The 21,695-nt window shown below is 40.0% G+C and overlaps 1 protein-coding gene across 2 annotated transcripts in view; it reads right to left on the bottom strand.

The window, feature by feature from the left end:
* Positions 1-21,695, bottom strand: part of ITGA6 (integrin subunit alpha 6) — a 68,545-nt gene that overhangs the window by 12,728 nt on the left and 34,122 nt on the right. For both annotated transcript variants that reach the window (XM_034785182.1, XM_034785183.1), the window contains exons 4-20: positions 20,913-21,186; positions 18,632-18,763; positions 15,617-15,830; positions 14,753-14,946; positions 14,524-14,612; positions 13,488-13,615; positions 10,549-10,644; positions 8,878-8,939; positions 7,140-7,297; positions 4,906-5,064; positions 3,878-3,993; positions 3,569-3,758; positions 3,398-3,481; positions 3,073-3,152; positions 2,840-2,917; positions 2,634-2,736; positions 795-968 (exon numbers count right to left, since the gene is read on the bottom strand). In XM_034785182.1, coding sequence (XP_034641073.1) covers positions 795-968; positions 2,634-2,736; positions 2,840-2,917; positions 3,073-3,152; positions 3,398-3,481; positions 3,569-3,758; positions 3,878-3,993; positions 4,906-5,064; positions 7,140-7,297; positions 8,878-8,939; positions 10,549-10,644; positions 13,488-13,615; positions 14,524-14,612; positions 14,753-14,946; positions 15,617-15,830; positions 18,632-18,763; positions 20,913-21,186 — 2,331 coding nt within the window. The remainder of the gene's footprint in view (positions 1-794; positions 969-2,633; positions 2,737-2,839; positions 2,918-3,072; positions 3,153-3,397; positions 3,482-3,568; positions 3,759-3,877; positions 3,994-4,905; positions 5,065-7,139; positions 7,298-8,877; positions 8,940-10,548; positions 10,645-13,487; positions 13,616-14,523; positions 14,613-14,752; positions 14,947-15,616; positions 15,831-18,631; positions 18,764-20,912; positions 21,187-21,695) is intronic.

Genomic DNA, 21,695 nt, shown 5'->3' with positions numbered 1-21,695 from the left:
GAAGTTAAAAGAAGCCCAGACCCTTCTCTACTGCTATTGAACACTGCATCTGAGCTGAGAGGGTAAGTGGCTGTTGCTCTTTAAAACACTGATCCTGGCTCTCCTCACTGGCTTCTCCTACAGCCTGGCAACAATACTTGGAGTTTAAGGAGCAGATGGGCAGTTCTTCAGTTGAAGCTTGCTATTGGAGAGGGTGAAAAGATGATGGAGAGTAGAGAAGGGCAGGCTGAGAACAGAGTCTAGCAGTTTCAAAAACTTCCCTTCCTTCAGGATCCCAGCTCTTTCAGGCAGCACTTTGTGGCCCTCTTAGCAAATCTAACTTGGGTACCAACCCTAAGTCTCCTCTGAAAGCAAAATGAATTTTGCCAGAGGGGCTGCAGCAGAAGGTGAGACAGAGATTAAACTGGCTGCTGGCAAAAGGTCAATTGAGCTCATGAGGAACAGGAAAAAGAAGAGGTTCAAGCAATCTAAGCCAGCTTTAAAAAAGTATAAATAGTTGCCCTGTTTTTCCTTATCTCTTCACCATGAACTGTTTTTCTATCATGGAAGGGGACACTGCTTTATTAAAATACAAGTTAGGTTTTAAAATGGCTTTGCTTTTAAATGTAAAATGAAGGAGCCATAGTCCAATAGCTATGGCAGGATGTAAATTAGCATAGGATATTGATGCACTTTGAGTCACTGAAGATGCAAAGCATTCCAAGGCAGGCACCAGTATCCTACTAACACACTCCCTGTTGTGCTTTAATGTTACACGAACTTGCTTATAAACAGGTGAAAGTACATTAACATACCTTAAGTCGCAAAAAGTTTATTTCATTTTTAGGTTCACAAGGGATTTTCGCCAATTCTTTGGAGTCTACTTTCATCAAATAAAGCAGCCATTTGCCATTGTTGATTTCTTTTGGCCACTGGATGTCCAAGGAAGCTGTGCCAAATGTTTTAAGTGGTCTACCCAAGTTAGTTATCTGTTAGGAATATAAAATCCACACACTTCTTATGAACTGGAATTTACAGTTACAGATCTGCACTGACACTTGAAGAGTTTTTCTGGCATTAAGAAAAATCACAGGAAAACACAAATTCCGAAGATACCATACATTTGGGATTTGCCAAACAACTTTTGATTGGAAATAAAAGGTAGCTAACCTTCCTAATTATAGAAATTATCACAGCATGATGTTCTGGATGATCTAGCATACAATTCTGTATAACAAAATCAGGAGAAACTAGATTTTATTTAAAAGTTCTATTGATAAAAATAAAACTAGAGTAGTTGCAAGACTTAGTCTATGAGATCTGAACAGAATACAAAGGTGATAAAGTAAGCAAAAGCATATATAAAGACTGTGGCTGGCCTGGCTGATAGCAGCCATATTTAGTGTTAAAATGTTTTCCAGTGCAGGAACAATTGGAATGTCTGCTCCCTGGGCCAGTAGTGACTGAAAACGTAAGTGGGATCTTTCTCCTGTAGGACAGCAACAGGAGCCAGAACGTACTAGCAGTAGCAAAAATGTGCTCAGTTATAGACAAGCAGGAGGATTAAACTATAAAGGAACATCTTATAGTGCCACAGAATTACACTTCTGTCAGTCTTGCTCCAGAAGTATGGTAGTTGTTTTTTGTTGGTTTTTTTTAGTCAGAGAGCAATGCTGCAATATCTAGAGCTTTGTCATCACTGAGCCACAGAAACTACAACAAGTATTCTAATTACTGCATCAGCTATAATTAAATAGAACTGCAGAAGGAAGTCTTCAGGAGCCCAAGGCAGGGACACGAATGATAAAGAAAACGGATCTAGATGCTTCTGAACTTGAGACATGCTCCTTTCCCTTCCCCAGAAACCCTTCTCTCCAACCTTCGAACAGAGACCATGAATGCACAAATTAACAACCTCATCATGTGTCCACTGGGGGTATGAGGAGAGGAGGCCAGGATTCCAGCTTCGAAACACACCACAGCCAGTCAGGATGTGTTTTGGAAGGTGGGGAACAAGGGGGTGGTTCTGGTGCAAGAGCAGCCAGTCTTGAGAAAAAGGAATGGGCTACACTGAGCAAGTGTGGAGCACGAATGTGTGGATGGAGGGAAATACATGGAGCAAAAATTTACATTGCCAACACTGGAGCATTCAGGAACCTGCAGATCATTTGAGATGCGTGGATATGAGATCTTGTCTTAGTAATTAAAAGGCAGAAGGCCAAGAGAGTGAGCTCACGGCCATATTTTCAAAAAGGGCCACAACACAGCTTGTTTGTGGATGCTCGGCTTTATGTGCACAAATATCTGCACACACTTTCTGAGCACTAAGACTGGGCGTACCATTGATGGGTTTTGTGTATGTAAGTTTTGTTACCTTTTATGCTGGAAAATTGTAGGTGCAGGGGACTGCACACAAACAAATGGAAGATGCTTTTTGGAAGTGTGAACCTGAACTTTCAAGGCTAGAGGAAGCCCCAGTCTTGATGGATCAGTCAGGTTGTGTGTTGTGGAAGTGAAGAGGGAGGTGGTTAATGGTGGTGATTCGGGTGCTAGGGCAGCCATCTTCGAATCAGCCAGATTTTAAAATACTATATTAACACAAGTGTCAGAAAAAAAAATCAATCATGATTTCTTAATAATCTAGATCAACTCACTCTGAATTCATATTCTATTACATTTCCAACATCATCTTCAGATTCCATAGCACTCTCACCGATTACATTACCTCCAAAGTACACCTGGGAAGGCTTAGCAACTCTGTTCAATTAAAAAAAAAAAAAAAAAAGATCATATTTTGGTACGAGTTGCAGCAAAGGGTTCGTTCTCACATTGATTTGTTATGCTAACTATAAACACTTACCCAGTGAGTGACAAAAGCAATTCAATAACCACTTTAGCAGTAGCAGTAATTGGAGCCAAATTAACTTGATTGCTTGTTCTATAATGAAAAGGAAATGGCAGTGTTTATTTTAAATTTTAACAGTTTTCACATTACAGTAAAATTGCCTTTACAAAACAAATTTAAGCCATTCCTTAATGTTTACAAGTATATGGGAAAACACCAAGAGAAAAGGTAAAACCAAAAAACCTTACGTTTCCAACTTCAGATTAACATCCAAATCAGTTGTGTCAACGTTAACTTTAGTTGTACTTAAAATCAGATAAAAGGTTACCTAAACAAGAAAAAAATCCACACAGTATGATGTTAGGTGAATATATTTTTGTAAGCACAAACTTTGTTTTATGAAAAAAAATATATCATAGAATTCTGAAACGTTGAAAACAGGGATAGGCCCCAAATCAAACCCCAAAGACATAAACACTCTTAAACTTAGGGAAACTTCAGGACTAGGTCCAGAATCTAACTTTATATATTAGGCCCATCTTTAATTAAAAAAAGAAAAAACAAGCCACTCACATTGGAATTTCTCTTGAAAGGATTTCCAAGTTCACACACTGCTTCAGAACCATTTTGATTGGCACCACAAGTTAATTGTTTTTCCTGAATTAAAGATGTGCAGAAGTCAAAACACATTAAGTATTTAAATATATGTAATGTACCTTTGTCCTGGTTTTCTGGAATACTTACAGGATAAGCCCTCAGCTCTCTGAAAGAAGAGTAGGTCAAGCTATCTGGAAAAGTTGCAACTAGTTTAGCTTCATGGGCATCTTCACCATCTTTTTGGAGATTTTTTGCATCTGATGGATTATTTGTCACAGTTATTTCTAGCGCAATATCCTTCTGATCTTTGAGGACAAGCACTGGAACATTGTTCTCACTGTGGAAACAAAATATAAAAAGTCTCAACATTAGGGGAAAAAAAACAAAAAAAACATGTCCCTTCCAAACATCCACCCAAACGCATTAATTTTTGCTAACGTATAAATTAAGTCTTACATTGGTAAATAAGCAAATCTGCCTTCATTTCCTTCTCTGGTACAGAATCTGTATTGAAGTTTTAGGTTGCTATTGCATATGTTGTCCTCTCCACATCCTTCTTTTAAGAACTGCACCTATATAAAACCAAACGTAGTTTATTTTAGGACATACGACAATACTAAAATCTATGTTCAGAAAACAAAACATAGTTGCTGACATATGCTACAGTTAGTTCAGATCCACAGACACTTCATACACCCTTCATTGCACAGACGTGGCCTTAGTCTGACTTCACCTTTTCAGCTGTAAGGAGATGGGGACACTATTGCATTGCTGGAAATTTATCTTGTTGCTGCTAAGTGAAAGCATCATGTCATGTGGAAATACAAAATCTGGGTCAGTTTGAGGCCCACTATTTCAAAGTGATATGTGCCTCTCCTGCTCATTACTTTAATGGGAGTTGAGCAAACACAGGTACGTCTCCTCAAGCTGGGGACTCCAGCCCTGGCTTGAAGTGTAGACAAACCCCAAGTTCCAGGGACAATCGTTCCAGGGTACCCTGACGCTGCAAACGTTAATTGCATAGTGCTTGTGTGATGTGGGAGACACATTCACAAGGATGAGACAACTCAATTAATTTTCACTTGTGACCAAAGCTAAATTTCAACCTGAGTCTTCTGGGGTGCAAAGTTAGTGTGTTAACCAGCTGTGCCATCTTCACTTCTGTTTTAGGAGGATGCAGGAGCACGTTTTAAGTTTCTGCTACCACAAGTGATGAGAGCCCATATAATCCTTACTTCTCTTTGGTCATAGCTTAGTTCTTTACAGCCTTTAATTCAGTGACTTCTGATACAAGTGCATGTGCCATGCATGCACACACACGCACATTCCTGAATTGGAGTTGAATATTAAAGACTATACTGGAACTAATTACCTATGCAAATAACCCAACCTGTCCACTCTTCTGTCATACAAACTTTGTGTTTTGTTGGCTTAACAATCCACTTTGCATCATCTTCCAAAGATCTATTCAAGAAGAGACTTACTTCTGAGTTCACTGTTTCTGGTTCATTTGAATTTAGAATTGGAACAAGATCTGGAAGCGATCTTCCTGGTCTTCTCTTTGATGGTAAATTGGATTCTGAGCCGCTGATTTTAACGCCAACCGATACAGGAATGGGACGTAGTTTATCTTTGATATTTTCCTATTAAACATTTGAAATAGCTTATTTAATACACAGTGTAAAAAATCCCACTAGATTTGGTAACTAAGCAATATATATTCTGTTTTATTTAGAGTGCAAGCAAGATTCTTTCACTATGTTTCTCAAGGGAAAAAATTGAATGTATTCATTGACTTAAAGAATATTAACAACAGACATGCTGGTAAGGGCCATCTGAACCCCAGGTCCATTGGTTCACGAATGATTTCTCTCACAGGTAATGATCACTAGGAATAACATCTGGGAACACAGAGGTAAGCATCATATCTTTAATAACCATCCACTAGAAGAGGAAACAGTGGACATACTCTCCCCCCCCCCACCCCCAATGAGGAGTGGTTTTTAACCTTTTCATTTGCAGACCCCTAAAATATTTCAAATGGAGGTGCAGACCCCTTTGGAAATCATAGACCTAGTATGCAGACTTCCAGGAATCCATGGACCGCAGATTGAAAACCACTGTTCTATTGTAATGGCAACCTTTCACGGACCCCTGAGACATAGTCTGCAGTTCACCAGGAGTCCACAGGTTGAAAACCACAGCTGTAAAGGATTCATTCAATTGTGGAAGGAAAAGTGAAGCAAAAATTGGCTTGCAAGGCTGTTGCTTGGTCGCAGACTAGGCATGGAGTGCAAAGATCATTTTCCTGCCCCTCACACTCGGCCCCATGGTAGAGTCCTCCAGGAAAATAATTTTATAACGGACAATGTCCTCCATAACAATCCTTTTTCCGTCCACTAAGAACCGCCTTAAATGCCCAAGGCTATTTAGTTTTGGGGGGAATTCTGTGCCACTGCATATGTAAAGAATTCATGGTCTCCGCAGATTTTTTTCCCCCCCTTCGCAGAATATAGATTCTGCTGGAGAGGCAATGCAATTATGCCTTTCACCTACCAGGGGTGGCTGTGGCACCAGAAGAGACAGCAGCCAGCCATTGGCTGAAAGGTTGATTCCTCACAGGAAGGGTCAGGTGAGGAGACACGGGAGGGACAGAAGGGGGCACATGGGGCTGCTGGGGGAATCACAGAGTGGGGTTCAGAAGGGCTAGTGGGAGGGACAGACTGGGGAGCTGACTCAGGAGCCAGTGGAGTGATAGCATTGAGCCAGAGGCTGAATGGGAAGGGAGCTGCAGGGCCACATGGAGACAGGGAGAGGAGGGGCAGCAGGGGATGGGGGCAGATGTGGTTGACTGAATGGGAGAGGCTAGAGGTCAGCCAGGGTCTGCATGAGGGAGGCTCCCTAACTCCGTAACAATCCCTTCTCCCCAAATAAACTTGTTCCATACTTCTCCCACCCACACACAACAACCCTCCAGTTTCACTCCCAGATTCCTTCTCTTTCCCGCAGCTCCTCTGTTACCTCTGACTCCCCCAAGCCTTCGCTCGGCTTCTGAGAGGTGCAGGAAATATGTTTCTATATTCTACTTTAAATTATTACTCAAAGTTATGTATTAATGTACTTAGTAAGGAGTCTATTTGTCAAAAAGAGTTTCCTGAATCTTTTTTTTTTTTTTTTTTTTTGTCTGTATTGTTACAGACATACTTGCTGACAGGTATTTTGAAATAAATTACCAAAATAATTGAAACTGGCATGATTATATTGTGTTATTTTGACAAAATATGCAGAATTTTAAAATATTGTGCACAGAATTTTTATTTTTTTGGTGCAGAATTCCCCTAGGAGTAGCCATTGTTCTTGTGTACAGGTCTTCCATGAGGGTCCTCGGTTTTGTAATTTACTCCCTCTCCTTTGTTCTGAAAGCCTCAGTCTGTTGATCTTCAGGGCACACTACAAGGCTCATATGTTTTAATTCATGCTTTTGAGGAGGTAGGAGATAGCATTCATGAGAGAGTCAGGGTCAGTTTGAGCTTGATTTTGTTTCTTCTGATTGTTTTTCTCCTCCCCCCCCCCCCCCCCCCATTTGAAGAAAGAAGGTGGTGCTGGCTTTATCTTGTATGTCATACTTTAAAGTTATGTCAAAAGGTACCTGGTGCCCAGGATAGAAGTTTTTCTATTGGGTATAAATCAAAAATAAAATACTCTCCCATCACTTTACCTGCATCACAAGAGAGGTTCTCACACATTCTTTTCTATTCTGTCCTCCTAGAATTATACGTCCAATGAACTGATCAGACAGATGCTTAGAAAACTGAACTCGAGATGGCAGGCCTAACCGCCTCCTGTCATTTTCAGCTTCAAAAGTATAGTTAAGTTCTAGATCAAAAATAAAAGGAAAATACAGAACTACAATTAGGAAATATTATAGCACTAAGAATGCTAATTTATGAGTTGGGCTTGTCATATTAGCCAGGAGAACTACGCACTGTCCAGTACTGGGCTTATTAACTACTCTCCTTTGTTTGCAAAGCCATCTTTGAAGCATAACCTTAATTATCTGCCTGTTTTGGCCATTTCCCATTTGACAGCCAGCTTCCCTTTCCCTGCACATGTCCAAAAGGAGCTTTCACAATTAATAAGCTGCCCCCCCTCCTTTTTTTTTTTTTTTTTTTCCAAAGAAAAGTTTCCTGTCCCCCATGTGCACACTGCTGTGACAATACAAATGGTAAATACACTGCATAGCCAGCAGAGGCAAGGCTGGAACACAAAACATTGTGAAGGCCCCACATAAACTTTCTCTTTTTTCCCTGATGTGCCCCACAAGCACCTGACTGGATGAGACAACAGCATCCACTGTTAGGTATTTATATAGAGACTGTGGTATCTAAGCCACCATGCAGGTCAGTGCCCTTCTAGCCAGGTGAGGTTTTGGTAGATATAGACCCTGCTCAGTTTTAATCTACCCTGTACCCACAGAGCTGAATTAATATTACAGGGCCTGGCCAAGCAGCAGATATGACAGGCTCTAATCTTGTAAACACTTATGCTTAGGTATGTATAGTCACTGAAGTCAACAGGGCTTCTAATGAGCATAAAGTTACTCATGTGTTTGCAGGATCTGTGCCGTACTCAGCATTAGAGTGCTGTACTCAAGCAGTTCCTTGGGCATTTGGCTGCTTGTCCCCAATAAACACAGACTGGAGATGAGGAGTCAGGAGAAAAAATAATTTTTAAAGCCTTCCCGTGTAAAAATCCCCCCCCCCCCCCCCAAAAAAAAAAAAAAAAAACAAACACACACACACACACAATCCCTACACCTTCCCATGGTACAACAAAAGCAGTATCTTGGTCACTTAAGAAAAAATAGAAAACATCTGAAATTGGTCTCAAACTTTTATAAGTTTATTGCACAGGCCTCCAAATCCTTATACACGCAAGTAATCCTTACTCCCAATTGCTGCTTCCAAGGAACCATTCATGTGAGGAACACCCTTAGTAGTAAGTTTGTAGGAAAAGTCCCTCGACAAACAGCAAATACTACTTATCAAACAGGATTTTAAAACTTTATATTTTATGGAGTGACACTGGTGTGTGAATAGGCTTTACGGTTCTTCTGGGAGTGTTTGTTGGCATACACTACATGGCTTTGAACCAGTCAAAATCTAGCTTTCACACAAGCAATTTAGTAATACAACTTAATTACATTTCTACAGAATGCTACACTTCTGTTAGCTCAGGCTACAGCTCTCAAGTGACAGCTAGTACTGGCAGCATGTGCTGAATGACATTTTAGATTTGGCAGACACAGCGTGAGTGTGTTACATCATTTACATACCTGCCTCTGCAGATAACTTTTATTGACCACAGCTTTGCTCTTCCAGAACATTAAATAGCCTTAAAAAACAAGCAAATAAAAAAACCTCATGACAAGCAGATAAACATTCATAACTACTTACTTATTTTTGGATTGAAGTCCTTGGGGTTAGCAATATATTCAAAACATGCTTCAACATCCATGCTGTAAAGAGTCAAGAATTTAAAATTAATGTTAAGAAGTGATGATCCAACAGAGTGAAAGTTTGAATATTTCATTAAACAATACAGTCACCTGTCCGTTGTCCTGGCTTTTATAATATGATTCATATTATACGAATTAACAGAACTGGCATTTTGCTTCTCAGTGAATGGTAAATTACAAAGCCAGAAGAAAAAGTGCTTCTCTCTTTTACTCTTTCAGATATTTTAAATAAAATAAAATAAAAAAAGGCTTCAAGAAGTTTTTACAAAAGCAAAATTGTTTTTCATATTTAAATAAATAAAAATCTTGTCTTTCCTGTATTTGCTGGAGGATCTCTTGGAGAACTAATTGGATTATGACACTACAGGAGACTGAAACCTGAGCCAGTGATTGGGTAGGAAATATTTAGTCTGACTATTTAACATGAATGGTCTTGATTCTTTATTGGCTGCATCCAGTGTAATCATTTACACTGGTGCCGCAGCAGGATGTAAAACATATTTTATTTTTTATTTATTTAATGTCTGCTAATGGGTCTTTACTACAGAAGTCTTCTTCCACTTGGAAAGTTCTAGCTATTAAATATTTAAAGTAGATAATTGGTTCTTGTGACTGTCACTATTTGTAGAGCACCTTATAAAAAGCCAGTGCATGAGGAGATAATGGCACCAAATTATGTTTATCAAGATCTGTTTTTCTATAAAACTATAAAACTAGATTGGTTTCTAATTTACTTTCTATACATGGGGAGGTATTTTCAGTTTCAGCTTTCCTAATATAAAACACCCATATGATACTTCACTGTGGATGTAACTTACAAGTTACCACCAGTACACCCCATGCCTTCTACCCTCTACAGTGGTCCTGCAGCCTCAATATTTCATTAAGAGTAAGTATTACTCAGATTGAAAGGATCTGTTCTTTTTCTTCTGGTAGTTTGCACTTTTAGTTTGTTACAAAGTGTCAATGTTAATTGAAAAGTTATTTATTTTTGGTCTTTAAACTTCCATTTAGTGCCAGTGATTAAAAGCCATCCCAGGCTCTCTAAAATATGCATGTATGTTGAATGAAACAGAGAGTGATAGATCACATGGGACACCATGGGACCAATACACATATACATGACCCACCAACCACTTCATTCTTGCACTGAAGTTATATTAAAAACTTTTTAAAATGTAAGTTTCTAAGGAAGAGTATCATAAAATTTTATTATTGCCCAACATGTCGTCATCTTGAAGAAGTCGACTATTCCTATCCCCTATTTACCTAACCTTTGCCTTTTGGGATCTTGATTAAGAATCTGCCATACAATTAATAGGTTTTCCAGTCTGGATAAAGCTTTAAGAGTTACAGGCTCTAAATTATAAAAGTTACAGGACAGGGAATAAATGCACATAGATGGCAACCAATGGAAACCCATTCTCCTGGTCTTACTTTTCAGAAGCAAAGCCAGTTATTGGACAAGAAGATCAGAATATGTTTCACATCTATCAATCATACTGCATATGCCTCCCTTCAGCTCAGTGGGTCTGCATGCCCATCCCCATTACACTGAAAACATGAAGCCCTCAATATGTCAAAGCTTACAACAAAATAAATATCCTACCAGATTCCACTGGGTTCCGAACAGGTCTTTCTGTTCAGGTCAATTTTGTCAGGAGATATCTTGATGGTTTTCTTAATGCTTATAACAGGCCGAGATCTTTTGTTGGGGGCGGGGGGCGCGGAAGGGGGGAACAGGTGTGAGGAGAGGGGGGAAAAAAGAGGGGGAAGTTACAATTAGTAAAATAAATTATATGTTACGCTGAGTTTAACAGAAGCAGCAGACTCTTATACTTGCATTGATTTGCTGTGAAGATTCCCTACATCCTAGTACTATTCAAAGAAATGTTTTGAGTTTCAGAAAGGTTAGAAATAAAACTTACAGCATTTTGAAGAGACAAGGTGGGTGAGGTAATATCTTTTATTGGACCAATTTCTGTTGGTGAGAGAGAGAGAGAGAGAGAAGCTTTGGAGCTTAAAATAGAGCTCTTCTTCAGCATTTTGTAGAGAAGCCGAACAACCCTGAAAACCCACGAAGGTCGTGACTTGAATTAATGTTTTTTAAATCTCTGTGTTAATGCAATGTTATGGTTGTCATTCTACATGCACAAGAAGTCAGGAAATTCAATGTGATGGTTCCCACAGCAATTGTAATTCAGACCCTGTGTGTATACAGTGGGTAGCAGAAGTCATTTAGATTAACATATATGTCAACTTTAATGTGCAGTGTGGATGGCTGAATTATGGCTGCTGAGACAAACATAATTTTTCACTTCCTGACTTTCATGCATGTAGGATTGCTGGCATCATGCTGCATTAGCAGCTTTATTTTATTTTATGTTTTAAACATGAGAAGAGTGCATTTCTTTTCTTTTTAAAAATAGGCTTGTTTACACAGATGAAGAGAATGGCTAACCCTGCTCCCACTGAAATGACTCTGAATTTTGTCATTAATTGTAGCAGAACAGGACCAGTAGGTACATTTTTGAATATTTAGAAGCTGAATGCAGCTGTGCTTATTTCAGTGGAATTCTTTCACTGACTCACTCCTTTTACACCACACCAGATTTGTGTCCTCACCTCCTGTTTATATAAGTACTTAGATTGCCCTCATCATCATAGTATTGAGAGACACCAAGTATTGTAGGACATGACTAATGTCCATCACATATGGGTTTTGCTCTCATCCTCTGCCAAGGGGGAGAATTGTGGATGCAGTCGAGTGTTTTGTTTTTGTACTTTTCTTGGTATTTTTAGGGACTTTTAATTATGTGCATGCTGCTATGCTTATATTAGAGAAGGCACAGTCAATGATGGGATGGTCCTTAGGTCCTTTGCGAGTTTGTTCCAGTCTCAGACCGACCCCAAGAAAGTTCTGTCCTGAGGAGCAGAGTTGTCAAACACGATCTTCATCCCGGGGCGATCTTCTAGATATCCTGAGCCTTGGCCAGGAGTGCCTTGAAGATAAGGACTGAGACCTCAAACTTTTGACTCAGACCTCAAAGTCTTACCAGTGTTTCCCCTTCCTACTTGTGTTAGTGGTTCCGTATGATGACAGGAATTATGTTAAATGGCAAAATTAGATCTTTCTGCAGCCAAATCCTATCCCCAGTGCAAAGCCTGAGTAACCAGGCTATAGGCTTAGGAGGTCAGCAAGGGGTCAGATTCCAAACTGTTCTGTGGCCACTAATGTAACCTGAGGGCTTCAGTACACCCTACATCTACTGCACCCGCATCTGCAAGAGAGCCTGGGGGGAAGATTATAATTATTTGCATTATAGTAGCACCTAGAGGCCCCAGTCAGCATGGGGGTCCCACATTATGCTCAACATGGTACAGAGTAAAAGGTGGTCCCTGCCCCAATCAAGGGATGATAGGTAGGCAATAGCAGATCCACTGACCCTGTCGCTCACACAATATCTCCTTGCACACTGATGTGAAGGGAGCCCCATGGAGCAGAGCTCCACATGTCACAGGTTTAAGAGCTACCTACATGGGCTTTCTGAATTCAGCCCCTGAGCCCCTCACACAGCAGAAATGCACAGATTCCTCAGTGTTAAGGCCTTACTTGGTCATGATGGGCATGCATGCATGCAGGATTTGCCCAATAGCCACTATAATTATCCCACCTTACATGCATCATTCCAAGAGCTCATAATCTACAGTTCTCTTAAACATTGCTACGTTTTCTTGAGAAACTCATAACAAAAGCTAAACATCAGGGATGTTAGGTTATCTTTCAGCCACTTTTGTAGAAGAGTATGTCTACACTGCACACTAAGCCCAGGTTTGCGAGACTCAGGCCTGTGGACTCAGTGTTTCCAAGTCCATGCTTGAGCATTCACACTACCTTGTAAACCTGTGTTTAGTTGTTGGATCTGGCTCTCACAGCCATGCTAATAAGCGATAATATGCTAATGTGTCTATACTGCTCTATACCATCCTCTCACCCAGGTGTGTGGCTTGAGCAGCATCCACACTGCAAAATGACAGAGCTTAGACCTCAGTCCCAGCGGGACTTGGGCTCTGACCCACCCCCTGTCATAACTATAAAGGGAAGGGTGTAACAGCTGTCCTGTGTACAGTACTATAAAATCCCTCCTGGCCAGAGACTCCAAAATCCTTTTCCCTGTAAAGGGTTAAGAAGCTCAGGTAACCTGGCTGGCATCTGACCCAAAGGACCAATAAGGGGACAAGATACTTTCAAATCTTGGGGGGGGGGGGGGGGAAATGGGGGTGCTTGCTGATCCAAGTCAAACTGATTTGTGTGTGGATGGAAGGGTGGTTTGGACTCAACTCTGAGTCAGAGCCTGGGCTAAGTGTACAGTGTAGACATACCCAAAAGAGATCAGACTGATATGTGTGTATTCTTCCCCAGCACAATTTTCAACCTCTGGAGGAAAAAAAATGCATTACAAACCTGAATCAAACCATTCATCTCTTCAAAGCAGTTCGTTAGAAAGCCAATCTAGATTTAGTTAAAATACTATATACAGTACACACCTGTAAACAGAGACCGAATCTGAAAGTGACCCAACAGCAATATCAGGATAGGAGTTTCTATCAAGATCCATATTTCCAGTAACAGAATAACCAAAATATTGAACACTGGATTTTTTGCCATCAAGAATCTAAAAACAAACAGATTGTTGGGAATAAGACATTTAAGTAATTATCATTGCTTTATACTCCAAAAATCTAGGAAATCTGGAGAAGTGGGGCATACAAATCCACATGTTCCTTTCCTCTGTTCTGTTTGTGCATTGGGTTTCCACCATTTGGGGAATCCAGCATGAGAAAAATATAACTGGCTGGTGAATAGAATATGCTCACTTGCACTCTTCCTTTTTGAACCTGTGTTCTCAGTTATGGAAAAGCAGCAGATGACTTGCACTTTTCCAAAATACCATGCCTCTGAAAAAGTACTCCTTTCAGGTGGCACTTGCTCCCGTTCCAGACCTTAGGTCTGGCAGATGCAAAGAAAGTCTGAATTTGGCCCTTAAATATTATAGGCCAGATTGGCACAAAGCGTGCATTGCAATATGGCCACTGTGTGGAGTGCAACTTAACCCTAAAGCCACGGTAGCCAGCCTGGAAGATCGTACCAGTGTAGTAGGATCATTGGGTAGCTTAGATGTCCATCTCAGGGTTTTATGCAGCTTCCCATCACTGTGGTATCTAAGCACCATGCTATATCCTCTACCATCACCCCTCCCTGCTGCCAGCAAAGAGGATAAGGCTGGGCTTCCCTGTGCCCTGCTGACTGTTGTGTGCCACAATGGCTTCCTGGGAATCCTCAGGCTCCTTTAACACACAGCCAGTCCAGGATTGGGGGAAGCAGAAAAAGGAGCTAAAAGCCACTTTTGCGCAGACACCTTCTTGAGCTTTGCTATAGCCGAGGATCTGGGCCTGCAGAAAGTGCACAGAGCAATGCCTATTGTGGAGGTTGCCCAGTATTATATTCTTTTGTGGAACAAAACTTCTGATGCTTATAATGCTCTGCAAGGCTGAGCACAGGTGGTAACGGGTGTTTAATTACCTGTGCTGGCTTTGTATTTATTCCATTCTTGGATCCATGATATATGAACACCTTACCAAAATCATCATATGGTGCCCCCACTGCAATATCTGTTGAAAAGGAATTAGGAGATTTAGCTAAATGTTATCCCAATGAATGGTTACAGTCATGATAAAGTAAGATGCTCTGAATCTAGTTTTAGGGGAAAAAAAATATATGGACATTCATCTTCGAAGGTCAATTTTCTCACCTGGGAATCCATCTTGATTAATATCACCAATATTTTCAACTGCAATACCAAACATAGAATCAGTGGTTCCATTGAGGCGAATTGGCTTTACCCCTTCCCATTTGCCTTGTTGGTTAATGTAGATGTACACAGCACCCCCAATTTCTCCGTCTCGGTCAAAATACTGTGGGGCTCCAACAACAATATCTTGCCAACTTTAAATGAAACAAAGTACAGAAATTTTAAAAGAATTCTGAGAAATAAGTGAAAATTCCTGGCAAGTTAAAAACTACAGGCTGAATATAATGTAAGTAAGTTGGTCAAACAAAGAGGCAGCTGCTGAGCAAAGGTCACTAGGAAGCACGTTAAATTGGTTCAATAGTGAAAAATTAACCTGGCAATTTTTATTAAAGAAACAAATTGAGTTTGTGGCTTTCCCCCTCTTTTCTGTGCTGTATAAAGAAGACCTAAAAGGATTTTTGCTTGAATGATTTTTTTTCTGCTTGGTTTCTTTTACATATTACCTATTTAAGTTTCAGTCAACTTTTCATCTAGCTGGATTGCTCTAACAATGAGTAGAAAAGAAGTCTAAACTATTCAATAGTCACATCCCTTCAAATAAATTCGGAGACAGCAGCCAGTGTACTTCTCTGAAAAGGAAGCCAGACTTAGTATGCCCTATATTGCTAATGTGAAAATCAAGCAGAAAAAACAAGCAAACTGGAAAGCCTTCCCTATACATCCTAAAGTCAGGGGGAAGGGCACACAACTCCATTCCTCCACATTTTCCTCCATTTGCAAGCATCTTTAGGTACGCTATACATACAATGCACTGCAGCAATACAAAACTAGGATTTAATAGCATGAGCTTAACAAGAGCCTTACCCATCATTGTTGAGGTCCACAACTGCAACATCATAGCCAAAAGAAGAGGCCAGCCCTTCTCCTTCAAATATATGCACAAGCGAGAGTGCTCTCGGAATTTGGGTATCTTTTTTCAGCAGAACTACAGCTCCACTGTGGTTGGCTCTTGGTGCACCTGATACAAAAGTTGTCTCTTCTTGGGAAACGATACCTTTACCAGTGTCCAAAGAGAAACCTAGAACAAAAGAAAACAAAAACCAATAGCTAGAGTTTTTTTATTGTTAGAGCTGAAAATAATATATATGCACTATATTAAAGTGGTGCCTGGTAGCACTACTGAAATCAAGTTTAGCAAATACTGTATATCCACTACATGCTACCAATTTCATTTACTTTTAAATCAGCTATAACAATAAACACCTTATAAATGAAATAGTACACAAGTGTGAATATAGAATGATATGAAGCATATATCCATGTAATGTCTGTAGAAAGAAAAGACCCTAAGTGAAAGTTTTTAATATTACAGACATGTCTCTATATCTCCACCATAACCATGTGTAGCGTCTGTAAAATATACAGATGGTTGGTCAAACAAATCTGATACTCTATGGATGTGTTTTTGTATGTGTCTATAATGTGCGTGTAAATGCACTCAAACACACCAACCATCTGTACATTTTAAGACGCTACACATGGTTATGGTGGATATTTTTAAAAAGATGTATAACTTAAAACCAATTTAAGAAATCTAACCACTTTAATAGAGCTTAAGTACTTAGCCTCTAACAGAATGAACAATTATGAATTTCATAGAAATGTTATTTTCTGTTATAAACATGCAAAACATTGTACAAGCACGATATTTTATGTTAATGTTAGACAGTATTTGAGAATCTGCTGTATACAGTAGTGGTGAAGTCAGCAGTAACTTGCTAATTATGTCTATAAAGGAAATTTTAAAAAGCATGCAGTCCTAAATATTCAGTTTAAATTCGAAAGTTAATACATTGAATTATTATTTTACATATTTTAACAGAATTACTGCATACATATATTAGAATAATGCATGAATTTGTGCTATAAATCTAAATATCAAAAGTCATACAAACTGTGAGGAAAAATCTAGGCTAGAAAGGAATATCAAGCCCCCAGTCTCCTTTTCTTGGTATCCTTCACCACTGCCGTTCCGATTCTCAATTACAAAAATAAGACAGAGTTTCAGATAAGCTTGGAAAGAAGGCTACAGTATATTTTGAGAGCTACATTACAGATCAAGTCCTCTCCAAAGCCCCTTACTTTATAAGCTATCCTTCATCTGAATCCCTGCTGTTACATGCTTTTACTTGAATGAATTTGAAATGGGGGAAAATTAAATAAATAAAGATTATGTCAAAGTCTGGATACACACACACACAAAAGGTATGACCAAGACCATATATACGGTCACCTCAGGTAACAAACCTAGGTAGCTATTCATCATCACACCAGTGGATTTGTCCACCCTTACATTGGGAGGCAATGTTTTGTATACAAACTGATCAGGATCAGTATCAGACACACTTGTCAAAAACAGAAGACCTGTGAACATATATGGGGGGGAAGAGATCAAAGAAGAAAAATATGGTAGTTAGGCAGTAAAAATAACTGCACATCACATATAACCTAGGGCACAGCAACTGCCAATTAATGCCAGGCTGGCACTGCAGTACTTACCAATGAAAGAGGAAGTTAATTTGATTTCAAAGACGTGTCAAATCAAGCAAAGGAGTTTTTAGAGTGACAAAGCCTCCAGGATATAAATGCAACATTAGCCTTGTTATGAAAATTTAATGCTGATGAACAGGAAGACAAAAATACTATTGTCATGCTTATTACAGTCTTATTCTGTTCACAACAGCATGAAAGCTCCTTCATAACATCCCTAGCCCCGGCATTCCTGCCTCAATCCAAATGGCTCATTTAGATCTTTAGAAATGCTATGAATTCATCTCTCTACCATCACTATTTATGGTCCCCAGCACCTACAAATTCTTGATCTGATTCCTGTTTAACTGCAACTGATGTTCTATTTCTTCTTGTAACAAGTCTCATTCTCACTTTCATTTCTTCACTCTAAGTGGCAATGCTTCTCTCCTTGGCAATGCTCTCTCCCCACATGATACTAAGAATTAATCCCCCTCTCTTCCCATCACCAGCTATTCTGGCTCCATTTTACTAGCACGTGCTTAAACCCATTGCAAACGTAAAGAGTACTGGTGTAGAAGTGTCACACAAATCAGCATTTGGAGCAGAAAGACACTTCTTTCTCTTGACACTATTCAGTTTTTCAAAGATCCCATTCAGCCTTTATTCTTTCTGGTTTGTAATAGCACCTCTCATTTGGCCTTTCTTTTTCATTGTTTGCATTAAGCAGGAAAGTTTTCTTTTGCTTTCCATCATGAAAATCACACTACATTTTTATCAGTGTCGATCCATGCTAACGATTAAAGCTTTTAAAAACGTATCTGTAATTGCCATGTTGTATTTGAGTTATTTAAGACAGCCATTAGCTGTACAAAGAAGCCTTAGGAGTTAAGGGACTGGTAGTTGGGTGCAATGTTTATGCTGTCAGCACACACACACACACACACACACACACACTGCTGACTTAACAGTTATTCTCAGAAACTCAGGCTTTACTACAGCTCCCAATTCTGCATGCTGGTGGCCATGTAATCTAGGAGTATGAATCCACAGACAGTACTTACTGTTAGAGAGTGATTATAACCACATACTGAGAATATGCAGGTCCCCATCACAGCTCTTAAATGTCTCATTACATTTGTAGCTCTTATAGGTACCTCAACGGAGTATCATTTTATACTTCACGCTAGCCCGTAAATGTAGAGGAGGATGTGAATGACCAAATATGGGTTGCATTTTACAGGAGCATAAAATAATTGCTTTCTGCTTGTATTTTATGGTATTGCACACCATTTGGATAGTGAGTGTTCAAGAAGTCTGAAGAGTTTTACAATCTGTGCTTAATCCTACCTAAATAACTGTTAGCTGGAACAGGAACTAGATTCTCAGCTCGGCGACTCTCACTACCAACTTCATAAGGCCCATCATCAAAGATATCCAAAGCATAAAATGTTTGATTCTTTTGCTCTGCACGAACCACCCCTGAAGGAATGAAATGGTAAAATAAAAATGGATGAATGACAAGAGAGAAAAATAATAGATATATGGTTCCTGATTGACATTAGCAACATTGTCCTTGTGATCATATTTGAATTGGAAGAATAGCACACAGCCTGAAGTTATGTTTTAAAATCTCATGGTATTGTATACATATGGGTCTCATGATGCAGCAACTTTATGGTGCCATGCAATGATCTGGAAAATATGGTATACATTATTTAATTTGTCAAAAAAACACTGAATAAACTGATCATCAACTCTCTTCACTCAGCGTATCATTTCACCCTTTCAGCAAAGGCATTACAGAGAAAGCTTCTAGATCCACAAGATTTCAAAATACTGATAGTAATTTTACTATCAAATTATCATTAAATGCAGCCAATAATATAAATTAGGTAACATCCTTTTTTTAAGAGAAAAAGAGCTACATCTCACACTAATCAAAATGGGTGCGTCTCTTTAGTTAGGCATATTTAACAGTTTGCCAAGTACAGACATGTTTTTCCATTATATGGAAAAGCATATTCATAAAACTGATGTACTGTCATAGCAGTTCTTTGCAATTAACAAAGCAATCTCTGAACTCAATATGCTCTTTCAGCTTGTTCAAATTTTCTTGACAGAAACAGATATTTGGAAGATTAAGTCTTCACAAAAAGTATACCTTGTGCCAGAGCTTAACTCAAATATTTCGCATGGTTCATGTGCCAGACACAGGTGTGTGAAAGAACACTGTATAACAGGAGTCAAAGATCAGACAGGCATTCTAAAGGAGGGGGAGGGAAGTATTTTGCACCTATTGGTGTAATGATGTGCAAAAAGAAATCTCTTTTAACAAAACAAAACAGGCCGGGCATTTGAAAATTTCTCAACATAAACCAAAGGATAGAAAAATAATGGATAGATTTGTGAGTTTTGCAACATTTGCTAGGTGATATGTGCCAGTTGCCACAGTCTTTAGTTTTTACTCAGGCAGAACACCCATTAAAGTCAACGGAGTTTTACTGGAGTAAAAACATAAGGATTTGCCCTTGAATGTTTAAATATTTGCTCTGTCTGCAATCATCTTCCCATGATCCTGCCATATTGAATGTGTGATATATTAGGGTATATCTACACTGAGTTTTAAAAACCTGCAGCAGTGAGTTTCAGAGACTGATTACAGACATAGGCGGACGGGCCAGTCCAAACGTTGTGGCTCGAGCTGGAGCTTGGACTCCGAAACTCACCCACGTCCCTGGGCTTTGGGCCTACACTTCTGCACTGCTGTTTTTAGCATGATAGCACGAGCCCCCCCACCCTGAGACTGAAGACTCTGGCTCTGAGACTCATGGCTGCAGGTTTTAAAAATGTTGAAAGGTACCCCCAGTTTCTACAGAAGATGACTGATGTCACAAACACAAAAGAATGATCTCAATTAGGATAAAAGTTTTAGTGCAGACATTAGTCTGAATAATTGCTCAAATGCAGAAAAATGAGATGTTGGCCAAATAATGCTAAAAATATGTATATACACACTCAGTGTGAAAGTTCCACCCTTTGAAACAAGCACTAAATCCTGCATGAAAATTAAGACCAGTGAGGTAGGGGTTTCCTACACAGCATGTTAACTTATCTAATCCGTCCATTAGCTATTCCAATTTTTTAAAATTCCCCTTACAACACTGGTCCCCAAATTTTTTATCTCATGCCCGCCCAGAGCCGAGGCCTGGAGCGGGGCCACGACTCCAGGAGGGGGGGGGGGAATGCAGACGGGGTAAGGGGGCCAAAGGTGGGGCCATAGCTGGAGGCAGGGGACGGGAGCGGAGCCTTGGCCAGGGTCAAGGCCAACAGCTGGGACCATGGGCGCAGGGCCAGCAGCTGTGGCTGGAAGTGGATCCCCAGGCAGGCAGCCAGGGCCGGGGCCAGGAGCGGGGCTGGGTGGCTCTCCCTCCCCACCCCTCCTGGGGGCTGGCCCCGGGTACCTGTCACACCCTCCCAACGTTCCTCTGTGCCCCGATCAAGAAGGCGCACCCATACATTGGGGAGCTCTGCCTTACAAGTCTTTAATGTGACATCAGCTAATAATTTAGCATTTACAAAACCGGGGTAAATGCTGAAAAATCTAGAATGGGAGAAGAGAGGGTCATACCTTTCCAGTTATAAGTTCCTGGTGCACCAAATACAACATAATGATAGTCTCTAGTAAAAGTAGCAGCTACACCTTGCTGACATGAACCAAATTTCTCATGGCCCCTCAGTCGGCCATCACAAAAACTCCATTCTCCACCATCCATAGCAGACTCATCATCCTTAGGGTCCTTAATAGTGAGATCCTGACTCAGCAGGTAGCACCTTCCAATGATATCACGAGATTCCTGAACTGTGTTTACATATTGCCTTTTCTCATAGCGATGTGCACATGTCTGCAAGGAAAACAAAGATACTATAGATAAGCAAAATATTTCATGCCTTCCGTATTTTTTTCCTGCAAAATTATTATTAAAGCCAAATAATGAGAAGGCCATTCTCTATAAGCCACATGCTCCCCTAGCAACAGTAAGCATACAAACTAGGTACTTATGTCTCCAAGAACATTGACAACAGAGACTCAGAAGTTGAGTCACATCCTCTTGTAATGTCTGCATGATGGGCAGGAAGAAAAAAATACCACCACCACATAGGCTGTGCTAACCCATGTAAAGTTATTGGAAACCTTGCAGATCACAGCACTACTATGCACATACTCAACATTTCACATAGGTTGGAGGGCAGGGGGCATGCTTGCTTCTCCCAGAAATGGCAGCATGGTTTGTGCAGAAGCCAGGTTGTCACTGGTTCCCTGTTGATGACAAGGTGAATTTGCCCCTCCCTCCATGCAAGTTAATGCTGCCTCCAGCAGCATTACTAACTAACAGTTTTGGAAGTAAGGGAG

The sequence above is a fragment of the Trachemys scripta genome, chromosome 11, assembly GCF_013100865.1.
Source record: "Trachemys scripta elegans isolate TJP31775 chromosome 11, CAS_Tse_1.0, whole genome shotgun sequence".
NCBI lineage: Eukaryota > Metazoa > Chordata > Testudines > Emydidae > Trachemys > Trachemys scripta.
This window is presented reverse-complemented; position numbering and strand designations above follow the sequence as displayed.